General features: G+C 36.1%; 1 protein-coding gene across 1 annotated transcript in view; it reads left to right on the top strand.

The window, feature by feature from the left end:
- Positions 1-16,955, top strand: part of ZNF804A (zinc finger protein 804A) — a 351,091-nt gene extending 334,136 nt beyond the window's left edge. Inside the window, exons 3-4 of the mRNA XM_027964752.3 lie at positions 11,347-11,477; positions 13,255-16,955. Coding sequence (XP_027820553.2) covers positions 11,347-11,477; positions 13,255-16,486 — 3,363 coding nt within the window. The 3' untranslated portion in view covers positions 16,487-16,955. The remainder of the gene's footprint in view (positions 1-11,346; positions 11,478-13,254) is intronic.
- Positions 16,956-17,343: the final 388 nt, after the last annotated feature.

Genomic DNA, 17,343 nt, shown 5'->3' with positions numbered 1-17,343 from the left:
CTTTCTTCACCGTCCAATTCTCACATCCATACATGACCACTGGAAAAACCATAGCCTTGACTAGATGGACCTTTGTTGACAAAGGAATGTCTCTGCTTTTCAATATGCTGTCTAGGTTGGTCATAACTTTCCTTCCAAGGAGTAAGCATCTTTTAATGTCATGGGTGCTATCACCATCTGCAGTGATTTTGAAGCCCAGAAAAACAAAGTCAGCCACTGTTTCCACTGTTTCCCCATCTATGTGCCATGAAGTGATGGGACCAGATGCCATGATCTTTGTTTTCTGAATGCTGAGCTTTAAGCCAACTTTTTCAGTCTTCTCTTTCACTTTCATCAAGAGGTTCTTTATATATGGCAAAACCAATACAATATTGTAAAGTAATTAGCCTCCAATTAAAAGAAATAAATTTAAATAACAAAAAAAGAGGGTCTTTAGTAGCTGCATGGTATTTCCTTATGAAATTGAACCATAATTCTAAATGTACTTTTGGCTACTGAAGTTGTTTGTGTATTTTTTAAAATAAAAGTATCAATGTTTCTTAGACTCAAGTTTCCATCGCTTTGTCTGTATACCAAAGATCTTATTGAGATTTTTGCTAACAAATTTTCAAAGCCTCCTATTGTATGAGAAGTTAATCACTGCAATCCTGTGCCAATTCAATTTGACAAGCATTCATGAGTACTTACAATGTGCAAGACACTTCTGATCCAGCACTTAAGAAAATGAACTGAATGGTTGGAAAAATCAGTTTTAGATATAACACATACAGATTGCAGAGACTTTTATATTAGAAATAGAATGAGTTTTTGTCCATAAAGAGAAACTTCAGTTAATGGAATCCAAAGAATGAGAGGCCTTGGGGAAAGATATTGTTCCGATCTGATATGCCATTAAGAGATTAGATGCCTCTAAAGCTGCCAAGAGAAAAGTCCAAAAGATATGCATTCATGATAGTAATGGGAAAAGAAATTTTAAAAAGAAGCTTCCACAGGTTCACTCTGCTTAAAACCATTGATTAGATAATGACTAGAAGGAAATTATACATTGAAGTATGATACCATTCACTTGAATATCTTAACCTCCCTGCAGAAATACATTTGCTAACATTCTAATAGAACCCAGTGTGTAGTGTCTTCCAAGAGAGATAAATTGATTCAGGAAATAGAGATGGTGATTGAGTTGTAATTCTTTGAAGGTATTACTCTGTATAAGATAGAAAGCATACTTAGATTTTTCAAAAACCATTAAATAGTTCTTGATAGAAACAACTCTCAGGAATTTAAAGGAAATGTTAAGCCTGTGGAAACAGTAATATTGGGCAAAATATTGACTTACTAAGGTATATGAAAATAGGAACAGAAGTATTGAACCAGTTTAAAGGAGTAATGGATTTACATGTAGTGAAGAAAACAAAACAAAGTAATTATTATTATTGTTCTAAATGCACATTTTATTTGGTAAAAACTAAGTTCATCTTAAAAGATGACATTGAAAACATCAATCTTGGAATGTTTAAACTAGAATGAACTTTAGATATCATCAGCAACTTCATCTGAGGGAACAAATTTCTAAGAATATGAAATTAATTATCCAGTCATACATCTAGTAAGTCAGTATATAAAGCTAAGATTTCATTCAGCTGCAAATGAAAGTAAAATCAGGTAAAGTTGGCTTTTGTTTTTTTTTACAAGCTACATGGGTAATCCATCCTAGTATAATACATAATTCAAAGATGCTATTAGGGGACAGGAGTCTTTTTTATTTTTTGCTTTGCTATCTTCAGAATCTAGGCCTTCTCTGTCAAGCTGACAGCCTTGCAGCAGAAAAGATGGTTATTTCCCATCTAAGACTCACAATTACACATGGGTATGAAGTTAAAAACATAGTTAAAAAATATATATATATATATTTTTTTAAATGAGATTTGTTTTTTAGGTACATGCTCCTCAGAGGCATCTGCTTACAATTCCGTTAATGAGGCTTGTGTCACATGACCACACATTTCAGGGAGGTTGAAATGTTTATTATTTTAATTGAATATCTTCCTGTCCCTCCCCCAACATTGGAATTCGCCTAATGGATCAGAAGGATGTAGGATATAATGTAGCCTTCCCTGGTGGCTCAGATGGTAAAGTGTCTGCCTACAATGCAGGAGACCCAGGTTCAGTCGGAGACGACTGAGCAACTTCACTTTCACTTTCAGGATATAATGTGAAGGCAGTTTGCATTGTTCACCATAAATATCATATCTAGATACCCATCTTCTGATGAAAACCTGTGTTAATCAGGGTTTGCCAGAGAAACAGAGCTAATCTCTCTCTCTCTCTTTAGTCACTAAGTCGCGTTTGACTCTTGTGATCCCATGGACTGTAGCCTGCGAGGCTCCTCTGTCCATCGGATTCTCCAGGCAAGAATACTGGAGTGGGTTGCCATTTCCTTCTCCAGGGTATCTTCCCGACCCAGGAATCGAACCGGGGTCTCTTGCATTGCAGGCAGTTTCTTTACCAATTGAGCTATGAGGGAAGCCAATAGAGCTAATAGAATATATCTATTTATCTATCAGTCTCTTTCTGTCTGTTCACTTCTTTTGAAGAACTGGCTCACACATTGTGGGAGATGACAAGTCCAAAATCTGCCAGGTTGGAAACCTAAGAAAGAGCTGATGTTGTAGTCTAAAGTCTAAAGGCTGTCTGCAAGAGACTGAATGAAGCCCACCCACATTATGGAGAGTAATCCGCTTTACTAGGATTTAAGGAATAAATCTTATTACTTATCTGATTTAAAGTTTATCTCATGTAAAAATGATCTTAGGTGAGATTAGTATCTAAAATATACTGATTTAAATGTTAATCTCATCTAAAAAATTTCTTCACAGTGGTGTCTAACATCTAGTCTGGTATTTGACCAAATACCTGGGTTCTGTGGCCTAGCCAGCTTGACAAACACAGTTAACTATCTTAAGTCTTTCCCTCATCAATTTGGCACCCATAGATATCTCCTTTAGTTCAGTTCACTCGCTCTGTCATATCCAACTTTACTACCCCATGGAATGCAGCAGACCAGGCTTCTCTATCCATCACCAACTCCTGGAGCTTGCTCAAACTCATGATATCCCCTTGAAAGTGAAAGTGAAAGTGAAAGTGACGTCACTCAGTCATGTTGGACTCTTTGCCTACCATGGACTGTAGCCTACCATGCTTCTCCATCCATGGGATTTTCCAGACAAGAGTACTAGAGTGGGTTGCCATTTCCTTCTCCCCTTAAATTATATGTAATGTCTAAACAAAGACAACAATAGGTAATATGCTTCCTAAAATAAACACATTCTTTATACAACTGAAAATGCACTAATTTTCTTCCCAGAAGAGGATTAAAATTCTTCGGTAATGTTAGTTCTTCTTGCAATCCTGTTAGTTATATACTATGATATAAATTCAATATATCTCATATGATAACAGAATAAATGAAGAAAGAAAATGTATAGATATTTCATAACTAAATGAGGAAGAAATACCCATGACAATTATGTTAATTAATATAACTAGTCATGTGATCATAGTTGATACTTATAACTGCTTTATTCCACTATTCATTCCCTTTGCTCTCAACAAGCATCTCAGCTGATGATGGTATTTTCCATGATGAAATGACTCAAACCTTCATTCCTGAGAGGACTGGACCATTACTAGTACTGTCTGAATTGAGTTGTTGTAGTTTTTCATTGACCTTCTTTAATCACAGGGCATGATAACTCTGGGACCCCAAAAGGGAGCTCCTGTATTCCAGACAACTTTCCTCACCACTATTGTGGCTAGTAGTTCATTGTCTCCTTGGTGATCAGGAAAAGCCATCTCACCCAGCACAGCGCGACCCTTCTTTGCAGGTTGATTCAGTATAAAAAGCCCAAAGCAGCAAAGTAAAAAATTTAATTCCAAATTCAATGGAATATTGATATATCTCCTGGGTGGGATTATTCTCCAATTTAGAACTAAGACTTCTAGGACAGAAAAACATAAGTTTGTGGGTACAGAAATCAAAGATTTTGCTAGTGGACCACTAGGGGTAGTAGTAAGTGATGCCACCTCAGTTTCCACCCCTTGATTTTTGAATCCTTCAGTCCTGGTTATGCGAAAAAAAAGCAGTATATATTGGGCACCAGTTCAGAGGACATACAACCTCTTGGAGAACATTGCTCCAGCCCTGCTAGGTATTGACACCTAGATATTTATCTCTAGATATAACTCTAGATATAACTCTAGATATAATTGAGCCTTCTAAAGGTCATACCTCCCTTCTATCAAACCAGCTGCTTCAAAACAGTGGGGAACATGGTAAGACCAGTGAATTCTATGAGCATGGGCCCACTTCCACACTTTCTATTTCTTTGCTGTGAAGAGAGTTTCTTAATCAGAGCAATGATCACAAATGTGGAGTACCATAATGATGGAAATGGCATTCTGTAGGCCCATAGTTTGCAGTTGCTGTTGTTTTTAATTTTATTTGTTTGTTTGACTGCATTGGGTCCTAGTTGAGGCACACAGGATCTTCATTGCATTATGTGGCATCTTTTCCTTGCAGCTCACAGACTCTCTACTTGTGATGCACAGGCTTAGTTGCTCTGCAGTCTGTGGGATCTTAGTTCCCCAGCCAGGGATTAAACCTGCATACCCTGCATTATAAGGCAGATTCTTAACCACTGGACAACCAAAGAAGTCCACATAGACTGTAGCTTTGCCAGAAGTGTTACAGGGAAGGTAAGTTCATATCCAGAGTAAATGTCATTGCAGGAAGAGCCAAACTACTGCCTTTTTCTTTTCTTGGAAGGATGCTGCCCAGTGTAATTAACCTGCCACCAGCTAATGGCTGATCACTCCAGGGGACAATGTCATCTTGGGGACTCAGTGTTGATTTCTGTTACCAGCAGAGAGGGCAGAGTGTTAACCAGAGTAGCCCTGGCTCACAGCCAGTATGAAGCTGGGGTTCTCAGTCCCACAAACACAAGGAAATTAACTCTACCAACAACCTTAGGGAGGTTGTGAGATGATTTTTTTCCAACACAAGTCTCCAGATGAGAAAACATCTTGATCAACAACTTGATTGAGAACAGAACAGGCATATTCATCTACAGAAATATGGAGATAATAATGCATGCCGTTTGTAGCTGTTAAATTTGTGGTAATTTTTTAAACAGAAATAGAGAATAAGCCTAATAAAAAACCTTCCCTAATCACTCTATTTGAAATTGTGGCCCCATGGACTGTAGCCTGCCAGGCTCCTCTGTCCATGGGGATTCTCCAGGCAAGAATACTAGTTGCCATGCCCTCCTCTAGGGGATCTTCCCAACCCAGGGATCGAATGCAGGTCTCTCCCATTGCATGCTGATTTTTTACCATCTGAGCCACCTGGGAAGCCCTTACTTCCTACACCCTCAGCTTAAATTCATTTCATCCATAGCACTTTTTACTATCTACTGTACTTTACAACTGACTTATTTATAAATTTTAATGTACGTTTCTCTCAACTATGACAAAAAATTCATGCATCAAACAGAGCTTTTATCCTCCTTTGTCACAGATATATCAACAGTGTTTAGAATAACAGCTGACAGGTAATGGGCATTCAAGAAGTATTTGCTGAAAGATAAATGAATATTTGCAATATATCCTAATGAACCTGACCTAAAGAGTTAGGCATCTTGAATAACATATTGTAGAATAAACATAGGAGATAAATCATATGAAATTTCCCCGGAAATCCTGATTCCAGTTCGGTTCTACCACTTGCACACAACTGTGAACAAGTCTAAAATTTGCTTGACTTTAGTTTTGTCATCTCTAAATATGGATAATAAGGCTAGCTCTGTTTGCTTTCATGCTTATTTTCAAAGTAATGTATATAACACTGTGTAATAAATTTTAAGGAATAGTATTCATTGTAAATGAAGAAATACAGGCGGCTGATACGTATGTAAAAATATTTCCACTTCCTAGTAAGCAAATGAATTATAGCAAAACATTAAATCATATATCACTTATTGACTGTCAATAAGTATATCATAATATATATAATATATCACTTATTGTCCGTCATCCCTTTAAATTAAACACATTTTGAGGGATGCTGCCCAGTATTGGATAAGGTATATATTTTCATATACTGTTGGGAGCAGTACAATGATGGTATAAGGCTATGTACAGTGGTTTGGAAAATCTCAAAAAGTGCATTTTGATCTTTTATTTTAGTGTTTCTTGTAGGAACCTGTCTTTTGGGTGTAATTAGACAGGTGTACACAATATACATATAAGAATGTTCGTGAAAGTTTGGTTTGCAATTGTAAAACAATGTAATTTATCTAAATGTTTGCACAGAAACTGATGAGTCTTTTAAGTGCTATTTTTCTCTCTCTTGCTTTTTCTCTGTTTCTCACATTGATTAAACCTTTGCCACTCTTTAAACACCATCACTAACTTGAGGCCAGGATTGTTATAACTTTCCCAACCATCCAACTCCATGGGTTTTCCTGAGACCATATCTGAGGATTAGTGACCTTGTGTTGCCCTTGTGACATTCTGTTCCTCTATAGACTAAGAGAAGTAAATCAGTGGGAAAGTAGAATAAAGCCTCTGAGATGGTATTATAACCAAAGAATATTGATTTCTGTTTTTTCATTCTTTAGTGCATATTTTCAAAGTATATGTTGAATTATATGTGAGCATACATTACAATTTGTTTTGCAATGTAGTAGACAGACCACATCCACCCACCAGTTCCTTTTAACATACTTTTAATTTTCTAATTCTTGCTGACTGTCATTCCTGTCTTGACATTAATCACCAAGAATTTTTTAGGAGTGATTCTCAATAAATTGTTGAGGAAGCTTTTGAAATAACATTGATATTTCCATAAGCCTCACTGGTATAATCTTGTATATTCCTTTGTGTGGAACTTAAGTTTTCTTTCCATTTGGCATTCTCAGAAGAATTCACTTGGTTTCTATTCTTTTACCTTTCAAAATTACTCTTATAGTTATAAAATATTATGTAGGACTTTATTTTGCTGCAGAAAAATGCAAGAAAGGCTATAAAGACTGATAAATTCTATCCTAAAACTGACCAAAGTATTTGGCCAGACCTATAACTTCTGCAGTTTCCCAGTTGGCTCAGTGGTGAAGTAATTTGCCTGCCAATGCAGAAGATGGATGAGACTCCAAGCTGATCTCTGGTCATGAAGATCCCCTGCAGAAGGAAACGGCAACCCACTCCTAGTATTCTTTCCCAGAGAATCCTGTGGACAGAGGAACCTGGCAGGCTACAGTCCATAGGGTCAGAAAGAGTCAGACATGATTGAGCACACACAGCATATATAACCTCTACAACTAAGTAGTCCCTAAATATTAGTCAAGTTTATTTACCTTGATATTAGGAAGTCTATCACCGAGATAAGAAAAATTTTATGTATATAGAGGGAGATTGAGATCAATAGAAACACTTGAATGTAATTTGGTGGATCCAACCAGTCCTTCCTAAAGGAAATCAGTCCTGAATATTCATTGGAAAAACTGATGCTGATGCTGAAACTCCAATATTTTGGCCACCTGATGTGAAGAGCTGACTCATTTGAAAAGAACCTGATGCTAGGAAAGATTGAAGGCAGGAGGAGAAGGGGACGACAGAGGATGAGATGGTTGGGTGGCATCACCGACTCAATCGACATGAGTTTGAGCAAGCTAGGAAGTTGGTGATGGACAGGGTGGCCTGGCATGCTGCAGTCCATGGGGTCGCAAAGATTCAAACATACTGAGTGACTGAACTGAACTGAACTGACAACCTCTGCAATACAAAAACAACATTTGCATTCTTCTCTAAATCATCATTTAGGAGCTGATTCTGCCGTGTCAATCACTCAGTTATTTCACAGCTATACCACAACTGTTTTGGCATTTGAAAATTGACAGACTCCTTGATACTTAATTATTATATCAGTAGAAATGGATTAAAATCATAATGGTTAATTTGAAACTGTAAACAATGGATTCCTAGCAATTTCATATATTTGCTTTAGAAAAGCTTTACTTTTTGTTACAAGCATTATACTTTTAACTTGCATATATATATACATATATAACATATATAACAGAAATTAACATTTATTCTAAAAATTTTATTAAAAATAGTCATCTATTTTTATTAATTGTATCAGCTTCCCGAAGGATCTAGTAGGAAAAAATTATGTCTGATTGCTAAAATATTGCTATAAATAAATAGAACTTAAAAACTTTGAATGTTAGTTGTTAGTTCTTTCATTGATATTGCAGCATTCTTGCTCTATTTCACTTGGCACTTTGATTTTTAAAATGTTTATTTTAGAGAATTTATCTTCTGTTTTCTTCAAATTCTCTCTTAGCACCCTCCTCCTAACCCAAACCCTCTCTTGATTGACTGTCTGTTTGTTAAAATGGCAGGTGTTATTTCTCAGTAAAGGTAATGCATATCCTTCAGGTCATTCAATTATGCATACCCAATAAATCACTAATTCTACTTTTTTCTCTCCACTGCAACTCCTTTAGAAAAGGTTTTTAATGTTTTTAGCTGGTTCATTGTAAAATTCTATTTATTGGTCACTTTGCCTTTAATTTTACTCCATGGCAAAATTTCATGCATACCAATGCCAAAAGAATCTTAGTAAAATGAAAATTGTATCATGGCAAAACAAAATAAAAATAAAATCCTATTGTGACATTGAATTGTTTAAACTCCCCTTAATGTTTTCTATAGTCACATTAAGTCATATGTTAGACGGGTCCCCCAGGAAATGGTTGGACCTTATAATTCATTAAGTCTTGCTACTTCCACACGTACAATCTGCTGTAGCCATGCTTCTTTAAATCATGCATTTTTTCAGAATCTGCATGCTCTTATTCTGTGTTATACAAAACTGTTTTATTTCCCCTGAAATATCCTCCCACTTCCAACATTCAACCCTTCTTCTTCATTTTTTTACATCCTTTAAAACCCAGATCAGGTGTGGCTTTTCTCAGGAGCCTGACCAGGGATTTTGGGTGCACCCCTGTACTTTCTTCATAGGTGACAAAAAGATTTCCTCAACCACTGATTGCCATTGTCTTTTCCTGTGTGCCTTTTCTCCCTAGTTTTGTAAAACGTATGTAAATATACACTCACTTGTCCACAAATACAGTCACAGACATACACAGACACTAACACACCAGATAAAGGTAAAAACATATCTTTTACCTTTTTAAAAATATCCTAGCCTATTTAACAGAGTAACACGGCTGATGATCAATAAGTTGTTGAATGAATTTTGATTTGACCTCAAGATTTTAGGAGACAGAGATAACCAAGACCATGAACATTTAAAATTTAGAATTAAAACTTTCTTGCCCTATTATACTCTAATTCTACGTATTTTCAAAAACAATAAATGGTTGAATATGTGTTATAAAATTGCAGCTACTTTTGTTATATCAATGTGATAATATATCAAAATTTTACTTTTATGAATGGCACTCCACTCCAGTACCCTTACCTGGAAAATCCCATGAACAGGGGAGCCCGGTAGGCTGCAGTCCATGGGGTCGCTAGGAGTCGGACTCGACTTAACAACTTCACTTTCACTTTTCACTCATTGGAGAAGGAAATGGCAACCCACTCCAGTGTTCTTGCCTGGAGAACCCCAGGGACGGCGGAGCCTGGTGGGCTGCCGTTTATGGGGTCGCAGAGTCGGATGCGACTGAAGTGATGCAGCAGCAGCTGCTGCAGCACAAGTTAGACATTTATGTCATGGTCTTTATTTTATTTAAATTCAGCTCTAAATAAACTCCTTCACAAATATGTCAATGCAAATTATCTCAAAAGTTTTTGTTCAGTCACTTCATGGAAATGTGATTAGTATATGCTTTATTCTCTTAAATTCCTATTTTAAGACTCTGATGTGTCATGATGGCATAACATGAATTCCACAGGAAAATACAGCACTTAAAAAAATTTTTTTTTAAGTTTTTAATGGCTGTATACTGTTTCTGTGAAAGACTATAGTGAAAATATCTGAGGCATGGGACCGCTTTGGTATCTCTTAAATAATGCCACATACATGGCTATTTATCAGTTCTATTCAACTTGACATGTTATTTTTCTGTCCTTCAATCCCAAACCTCAGCTCCTTTAATAAGGATGAAACGTATGCTCAATGTAAAAAGAATTTTCACAATAATACTGTTAATTTTCTTCCTAGATCTTGAGTTATTTGAGAAATACTCCTGATATTTGAGGGGTGGGATTATTTTAAATCACATTATTAGTGGGAATTTGCCTTGTAGATTCACGTAAGACATTTACTCTTCTTAGAAAATAAGAAAAAGATCAGATACCTTTCTAATATAGAGCATACCAGCAGAAATAGAGATACAGACATAGAGAACAAATGTAAGACGCCAAGAAAGGAAGGAGGGGTGGGATGAATTGGGAGATTGGAATTGATATATATACATTGCTATGTATAAAAAGATAACTAAAGAGAACCTATCATATAGCACAAGAAACTACTTACTGCTCTTTGGTGACCTAAATAGGAAGGAAATCCAAAAAAGGGGATATATGTATACAAATGGCTGATTAATTTTCCTGCACAGTAGAAAGTGACACAATATTATAAAGCAACTGTACTCTAATACAAATCTTAAAATGATGGAATTTATTACACATAACTAAAATACACAAGCTAATTGGATTTGTTTTAAAAAATTAGTTAGGGGTGTGTGTGTGTGTGTTTTTTTTTTTTAAGACTCTAACAGCTTCCCAGATGGTGCTAGTGGTAAAGAACTTGCCTGCCAATGCAGGAGTCATAAGAGATACAGGTTCAATCCCTGAGTTGAGACGATCCCCTGGAGGAAAATATGGCAACCCACTCTAGTATTCCTGCTTGGAGAAGCCCATGAACAGAGGAACCTGGGGGACTACAGTCCATAGGGTGGCACAGAGTCGGACACGACTAAAATGACTTAGCTCACATACATGCACAAGACTCCAACACTTCATCTGAATTAGGCAGGGAACCTTGGCAGGAAACAATCAATAAGCAAAGATAAACTTTCCAGTTTATTAAGGCATAGGTATACCTTTTAATACCATGTAATGCTGTGTTTTGGCACTTTTTTTACAAGCCAAAAATGCAAGAACATATCTTGTTAGAAGTAGATTGTCACAAATGCTGTACTTTCCTTAGATGAGATCAAAGATGATGCATTAGAAAATTTCAATAACAATAATAGTGACTTTGACATTACTATAGACTCAAATGCTATTAATCATTTTCATATTTTTTAATAGAGGCTCAAAGAACTGAAACAAAGGGAATTTGCTCGAAATGTAGCATCTAAATCCAGGAAAGATGAAAGAAAACAGGAAAAGGCACTCCAACGCCTGCACAAGCTGGCTGAGCTAAGAAAGGAAACTGTATGGTGAGTGTGCAGTAAAATGTTTTCTTAAAATATGACGGCAAAAAAGGAAATGAATAAAGGACACAAATATATTTATTTCTGTACCCAGAATAAGACAATCACATTTTCATAACTTCCTGTGTCCTGTGAACAGTAAACTGAATTTGAGATTTAGGCAAACACCTGTTTCATGTACATTTCAATAATAAGCCAAATTGCTGCAACTTTAGTTTCTAAAAATTAATTTTACATCATTAATCAAGTTATGTTAATAGAAAGCCATTCTATCTCAGTGAAATTCAAAACATTTGATTGAAGAAAAGATTTAAGCACCATCTCATAGCCTTGTTATAAGTAGAGTTCTAAGAGGAAGTAATTTTTTAATTGAAAATTTAGAGAACTTTTATTTGAAATGATCTTTAAGAATACATATGGAAGGAGAAAGAGAAATAGTGTTAGGGAATAATGACATATCAAAACATTGTTTTGATATTTGAGGGGTGGGATTATTTTAAGTCACATTATTAGTGGGAATTTGCCTTGTAGATTCATGTAAAACATTTACTCTTCTTGGTTTTAAAAGTCAAAGTAAAGTGTAAATATATCTGGAATCCTATAGTGAACTGTTAAAACCAAACATAACTGCTATTCAATTATACCAACCAGGTATTTTTATTCTGTGCAGCGAAAAATGAAAAATTATACAAGTGCAAGTTTACACTTCAGACTATTAAAGTACCTATGTAATTTAATGTCCTATAAGTAGCCTTTGCAAATGTAAAGCATAGTATTTTAAGAGAAATAGGCTTGATAATAAGACATGTACAGAAGAAGCAAAACTTCTTATCTAAGTTACTTTTCTTAGCATACAGTACATATTTCACCTTACATACATGCACACATTTTTCCCAATAATTTGGTGCCTCTAATGAGATGCAAATTAAGAATTAGTGGTGTTTCTTTCTGTCATACAAGACAATGAACCAGTACATTGTGTTAAAGTTTAAAGAAATAATTTGATTAAAAAATTCGAGACCATTTATTACCTCTCAGAAACTGACATTTTAGAAAAGCAGGGGAAATTCTACACAGCATGATTCTCTTTGGGCAAAGATTATATTTAGTTAGTTCTTTATGTGCTGGACAGTATAGTTCTTTTTTATAAAAACTCACTATTTATGGTATCCTGTGATGCCAAATAAATGGAAAACACAACCTATATTTATTCTATATAATGGTATAATGAATAACTTCAGGATAATTTTTAAATATTAAGAATGGCAATTCCAAAAGACTTAAAGCTCTCATTGAGCATGTCACCGAGTCTTGATAGACACTCGAGCATTGGTTGAATTGTTGAAACTGAATTCCCAGTCTTGTTTACATCATGACTGAGAGTTTTTGTTTTAACTTCCTTCATATTCTCCATATAGGACCAATGATATTAAGTATTTGTGAATTAAAAGTATTTCTTAAGAGAATTATATATTCCAAAGTGTCACTGATGGGGGTAAAGAAACATTTTTTATTCTGGAAACACTGGCTAAAAGTCTTTGACCATTGCTGTTAGTAGCTGTAAAAGTAACTTCAAGAGATCATCTCCAAATGATCCCAAACAATATCCAATAACTAAATTAAATTGTGATACTATGGAAGTCAATTGCACTACATGAATGTAATTATCTTACAAAGATTTAAGAACTTGAAAGAAATCTTATGATGACATTTCTAAGATGTAAATGCTTGTTTTTCCTCAAAAGTGTCTTATCTGAAAACATATTTTTGTTTCTTTCTGTAGCGCTCCTGGAAGCGGTCCTATGTTCAAGTCAACGACTGTTACTGTGAGAGAAAATTGTAATGAAATTTCCCAAAGAGCTGTTGTGGATTCAGTTAATAACCAGGAAGATTTTAAATGCACTTTGATTCATAGCCAAGAGAAGGCTAAAGATGTTACCACTCTTGCTGCAGATCCAGAAAACACAAAGAGTTATATGGCCAAAAATAACCAACTTGAAGATCAAGCCCAGGGGATTCACAGACACAAAATTGGCTTTTCTTTTGCATTTCCAAAGAAAGCATCCGTGAAACTGGAGTCCTCAGCCGCAGCCTTCTCTGAATACAATGATGATGCCTCTGCGGAAAAAGGATTTAGCAGAAAGAGTAGATTTGTCCCGGGTGCTTGTCATCTTCAACTATCTTCACCAACAGATGTGCTTTTGAATTCCGTGGAGAAAGCAAACTCTTTGCATCCACCAGAGGGAATGTGCACTGACAAAGAAACTACTCAAACTCAAGTGATGAGAGAAGTTTCTAGTGAAAAAGATCCATTATTATTACCTCCATTTTGCCAGTTTCAGCTCCCTTCATCATCTGATGCAGATAATTGTCAAATTTCAGTCCCTTCAGCAGATCAGATTTCACCAGAAGATATTCTTATTAACGAAGACATACCTATAAATGGTAACACGTCTGAATTGCTGGGAAATAAATCCATAGTTCTTGATATGGCTAATGACAACGTGTCTTTGCAGGCTACCATCAAGGAAACTGTTAAGGGCAATGTGACATCCATGATTGAAGTTGAAAATGAAAATCACAGTCTGGACGTGTTGACCCCTGTAAATTCTGAAGAGGATAATATAACCTTACATAAAAAAAAAGATTTATATAAAAGACCATGTGAGCCATTTATACCCGTACTTAACAAAGATGGATCCACAGTTCTTCAGTGGCCATCAGAAATGCTGACATATACCACCACTCAACCATCAATTTCCTATAGCTGTAATCCTCTCTGTTTTGATTTCAAGTCCACAAAATTAAACAACAAGCTAGATAAAAATAAACTGCCCTTAAGTGATCTTTCTTCTCAGCAGAAGGGAGAAGAAATTTACAAGAACCCAGTTTTGGATTGCAAGGATACATCTATGGCAGGATTCACTGATTATGAAATTGGAGGTAGCACCAATGGACATACCCAAGTCATTTCTCATTTGACTGATGATACTGTCTCCAATAGCTGTGATTCTGGAAAAAATGAGAGTATGGGTCAGAGGTATAAAAATATTTCCTGTAGGATCAGAAAAACAAAAAACTATACTTTTACTAAAAATCAGATAAAGCCAGATGCTCTAGATGGGAAATACAGCAAAATAAGATTGAAAAATACTCATGAACGCTGGTTCCATAAAAGTAGAAGAAAGAAAAAAAGAAAGTTATGTCACCATAATTATGGAGAGAAAACCAAAGAATCAGAAACTTGTTTCAAAATGGAAACAGAAAATAGTTACACTGATACAACTAGGAAAAATCTACTGGAAACAATTTCAGAAAAACAGTATTTAGCTGCAGAACAACTATTGGACTCACAGCAATTGCCTGATAAAAGGCCCAAATCTACATCCATATGCTTCAGTGAAAATGAAGAAATGTGTAAAACCTGGAACACTAAATACAATAATATCATCAGTTCTAAAAACTACTGTAAAAACAGCTCAGTTGTCTTAAATGGACAATCCAATTCAACAATGATACATTCTGCAAAACGTAATTTAACATATTCCAGAACATACTGTAGTTGGAAAGCTAAAATGTCCAGCTGTAGTCATGATCACAGATGCCTAGTTCTTCAGAATGAAATGAAATGCATGAATCAGAGCCAGGCTGTTAAAAGTGGCTATAATTCTCTCATTAATGAATCAGAAAGATGCCATCGAAAACGTAGACAACATTCACATTCTTATTCTTCAGACGAAAGTTTAAATCGACAAAATTATCTACCAGAAGAATTCTTGAGGTCACGTCGTGCTTCTGCTCCTTGCAAACCTAAGAGGAAACAGAGGAGAAAAAGAAATAGATTCCACATGGGTTTTGAAGCTTTGGAACTCAAAGAGAAAACAGATTATCCCAAGAAAGTCAATTCTTCCTTACATCACCAGGGTAAAATAATAAGTGAAGACGGAAAAGAGGAAGTAAAGGCACAGGAAACTGCAGACGTCAAAAGGTACTCAGAACAACTAGACCAAGTAGAAAATAAACTGGCTTTGCCCACCAGCAGCCCTCTTCCTTCTGAAACCAATGATGAAACTAAGCAAATTGTAATGGAGACCACTTCTGGTGAACTGTCAGAGATTTCCAGTGAACCCACCACATCAGCCTATACAGTTAGTGCCCCAGCAAAAGGAGAAATGGACAGTACCTTGCTTGAACACAAAGAAAGAAGTGAGGATACAAATGTCAGTGAAAAGCAAATTCCTTTCAAGGTGCCTAATATTGAAAGGAACTTTAGACAGTCACAACCTAAATCATACCTTTGTCATTATGAACTGGCTGAAGCCCTTCCACAAGGCAAGATGAATGAGGCATCAGCAGAGTGGCTGTGTTTTAATTCAGGAATCCTTAATGCACAACCACCATTGCCATTCAAAGAAGCACATGTCAGTGGCCATACCTTTGTAACAGAGCAGATCCTGGCTCCACTAGCTTTACCAGAACAGGCATTATTGATTCCGATAGAAAACCATGACAAGTTCAAAAATCTACCATGTGAAGTATACCAGCACATCATACCACCAAACATGCTGGCCAACAAGGTCAAGTTCACTTCTCCTCCAGCCGCCCTCGCACCCCCCAGCACACCTTTGCAGCCTTTGCCTTTGCAGCAGCCCCTGTGCTCTACCTCTGTCACTACTATCCACCACACTGTTTTACAACAGCATGCGGCAGCTGCTGCAGCCGCAGCGGCAGCGGCAGCTGCAGGAACCTTCAAAGTGCTTCAACCACACCAACAGCTTCTGTCCCAGGTCCCAGCTCTCGCCAGAACATCATTACCTCAGATCTCAGTAGGACCAATAGGCCCGAGGCTTTGTCCTGGGAGTCAGCCAACTTTTGTTGCTCCTCCTCAGGTGCCAATCATTCCAGCTTCAGTCCTTCATCCTAGCCATCTTGCTTTCCCACCTTTGCCCCATGCCCTCTTCCCTTCGCTGCTCTCCCCGCACCCTACAGTCATCCCACTGCAGCCCCTATTCTAGTCATCACCATGAGAGGGAAAGAAAATATCCATGTGAAAACTACTGCCATATGTGTTAATGCTCATTAAGTGGATAATAGCCTATTTAAATGGTGGAAATAAACTAGCGAAAATATGGCTTCATTGATATGAAATCACTTACTATAAGTGTAATGATGCAAATAAATTCTTAAGCTTCTGATATATAATATTATTAAGGCACTGAATAGTTTGAAAATCAATATAATCTATGCTGTATATCAACATGATGTCTTAAGAGTATGTATAATGTATATAAAATATATTTATAGTACTGTAATTTATGTTGTAAAGTATGCCCTTCATTTTTTTTAATCTTTGTGTATTTGCACCTATTTCATGTTTAGACAAAGCTGATGGCACTATGTTTTGTACCATGTTCCCTGAAACTGTAAATTCAGTGAAAAATATCTCTTGCAATAAATTTTTGTTAAATATTTAAGTAAATCAAACCCTTGTTTTTAGTTGGTTTTCACTGGGGATTGTATAATAACAATAGATTTCGAGTTTATATTGCTTCCTCTGTTTATTGACATCTCTGAACCTTAGAGGCTCAGCAAAGCATCTTTGCCACTCTATCGGTACTTATACTATAATACTGTCTTTCAGAGTAAGTATAACAAGTCTTTTTGCTTTTCTGTTTTTCATAATGTTGCATATACTCAGAGTTAACTATATTTCATGAACGCTTGAACTATATAATGAGCCATGGAAATTCTTGTTAAAGTAATGTGAGTATTTGGTGGAGTGGAAGCAAATAACTACAATATGCAAAGCATTTAGTATTCTTCCCGGGACTATAAAACAGTACTAGTAGATAAGACATAGCAAGTAACCAAT

Source organism: Ovis aries, chromosome 2 (genome assembly GCF_016772045.2).
Source record: "Ovis aries strain OAR_USU_Benz2616 breed Rambouillet chromosome 2, ARS-UI_Ramb_v3.0, whole genome shotgun sequence".
Classification (NCBI taxonomy): Eukaryota; Metazoa; Chordata; class Mammalia; order Artiodactyla; family Bovidae; genus Ovis; species Ovis aries.
The sequence above is the reverse complement of the archived record's forward strand: the minus strand, read 5'-3'. Positions and strand labels throughout refer to the sequence as shown.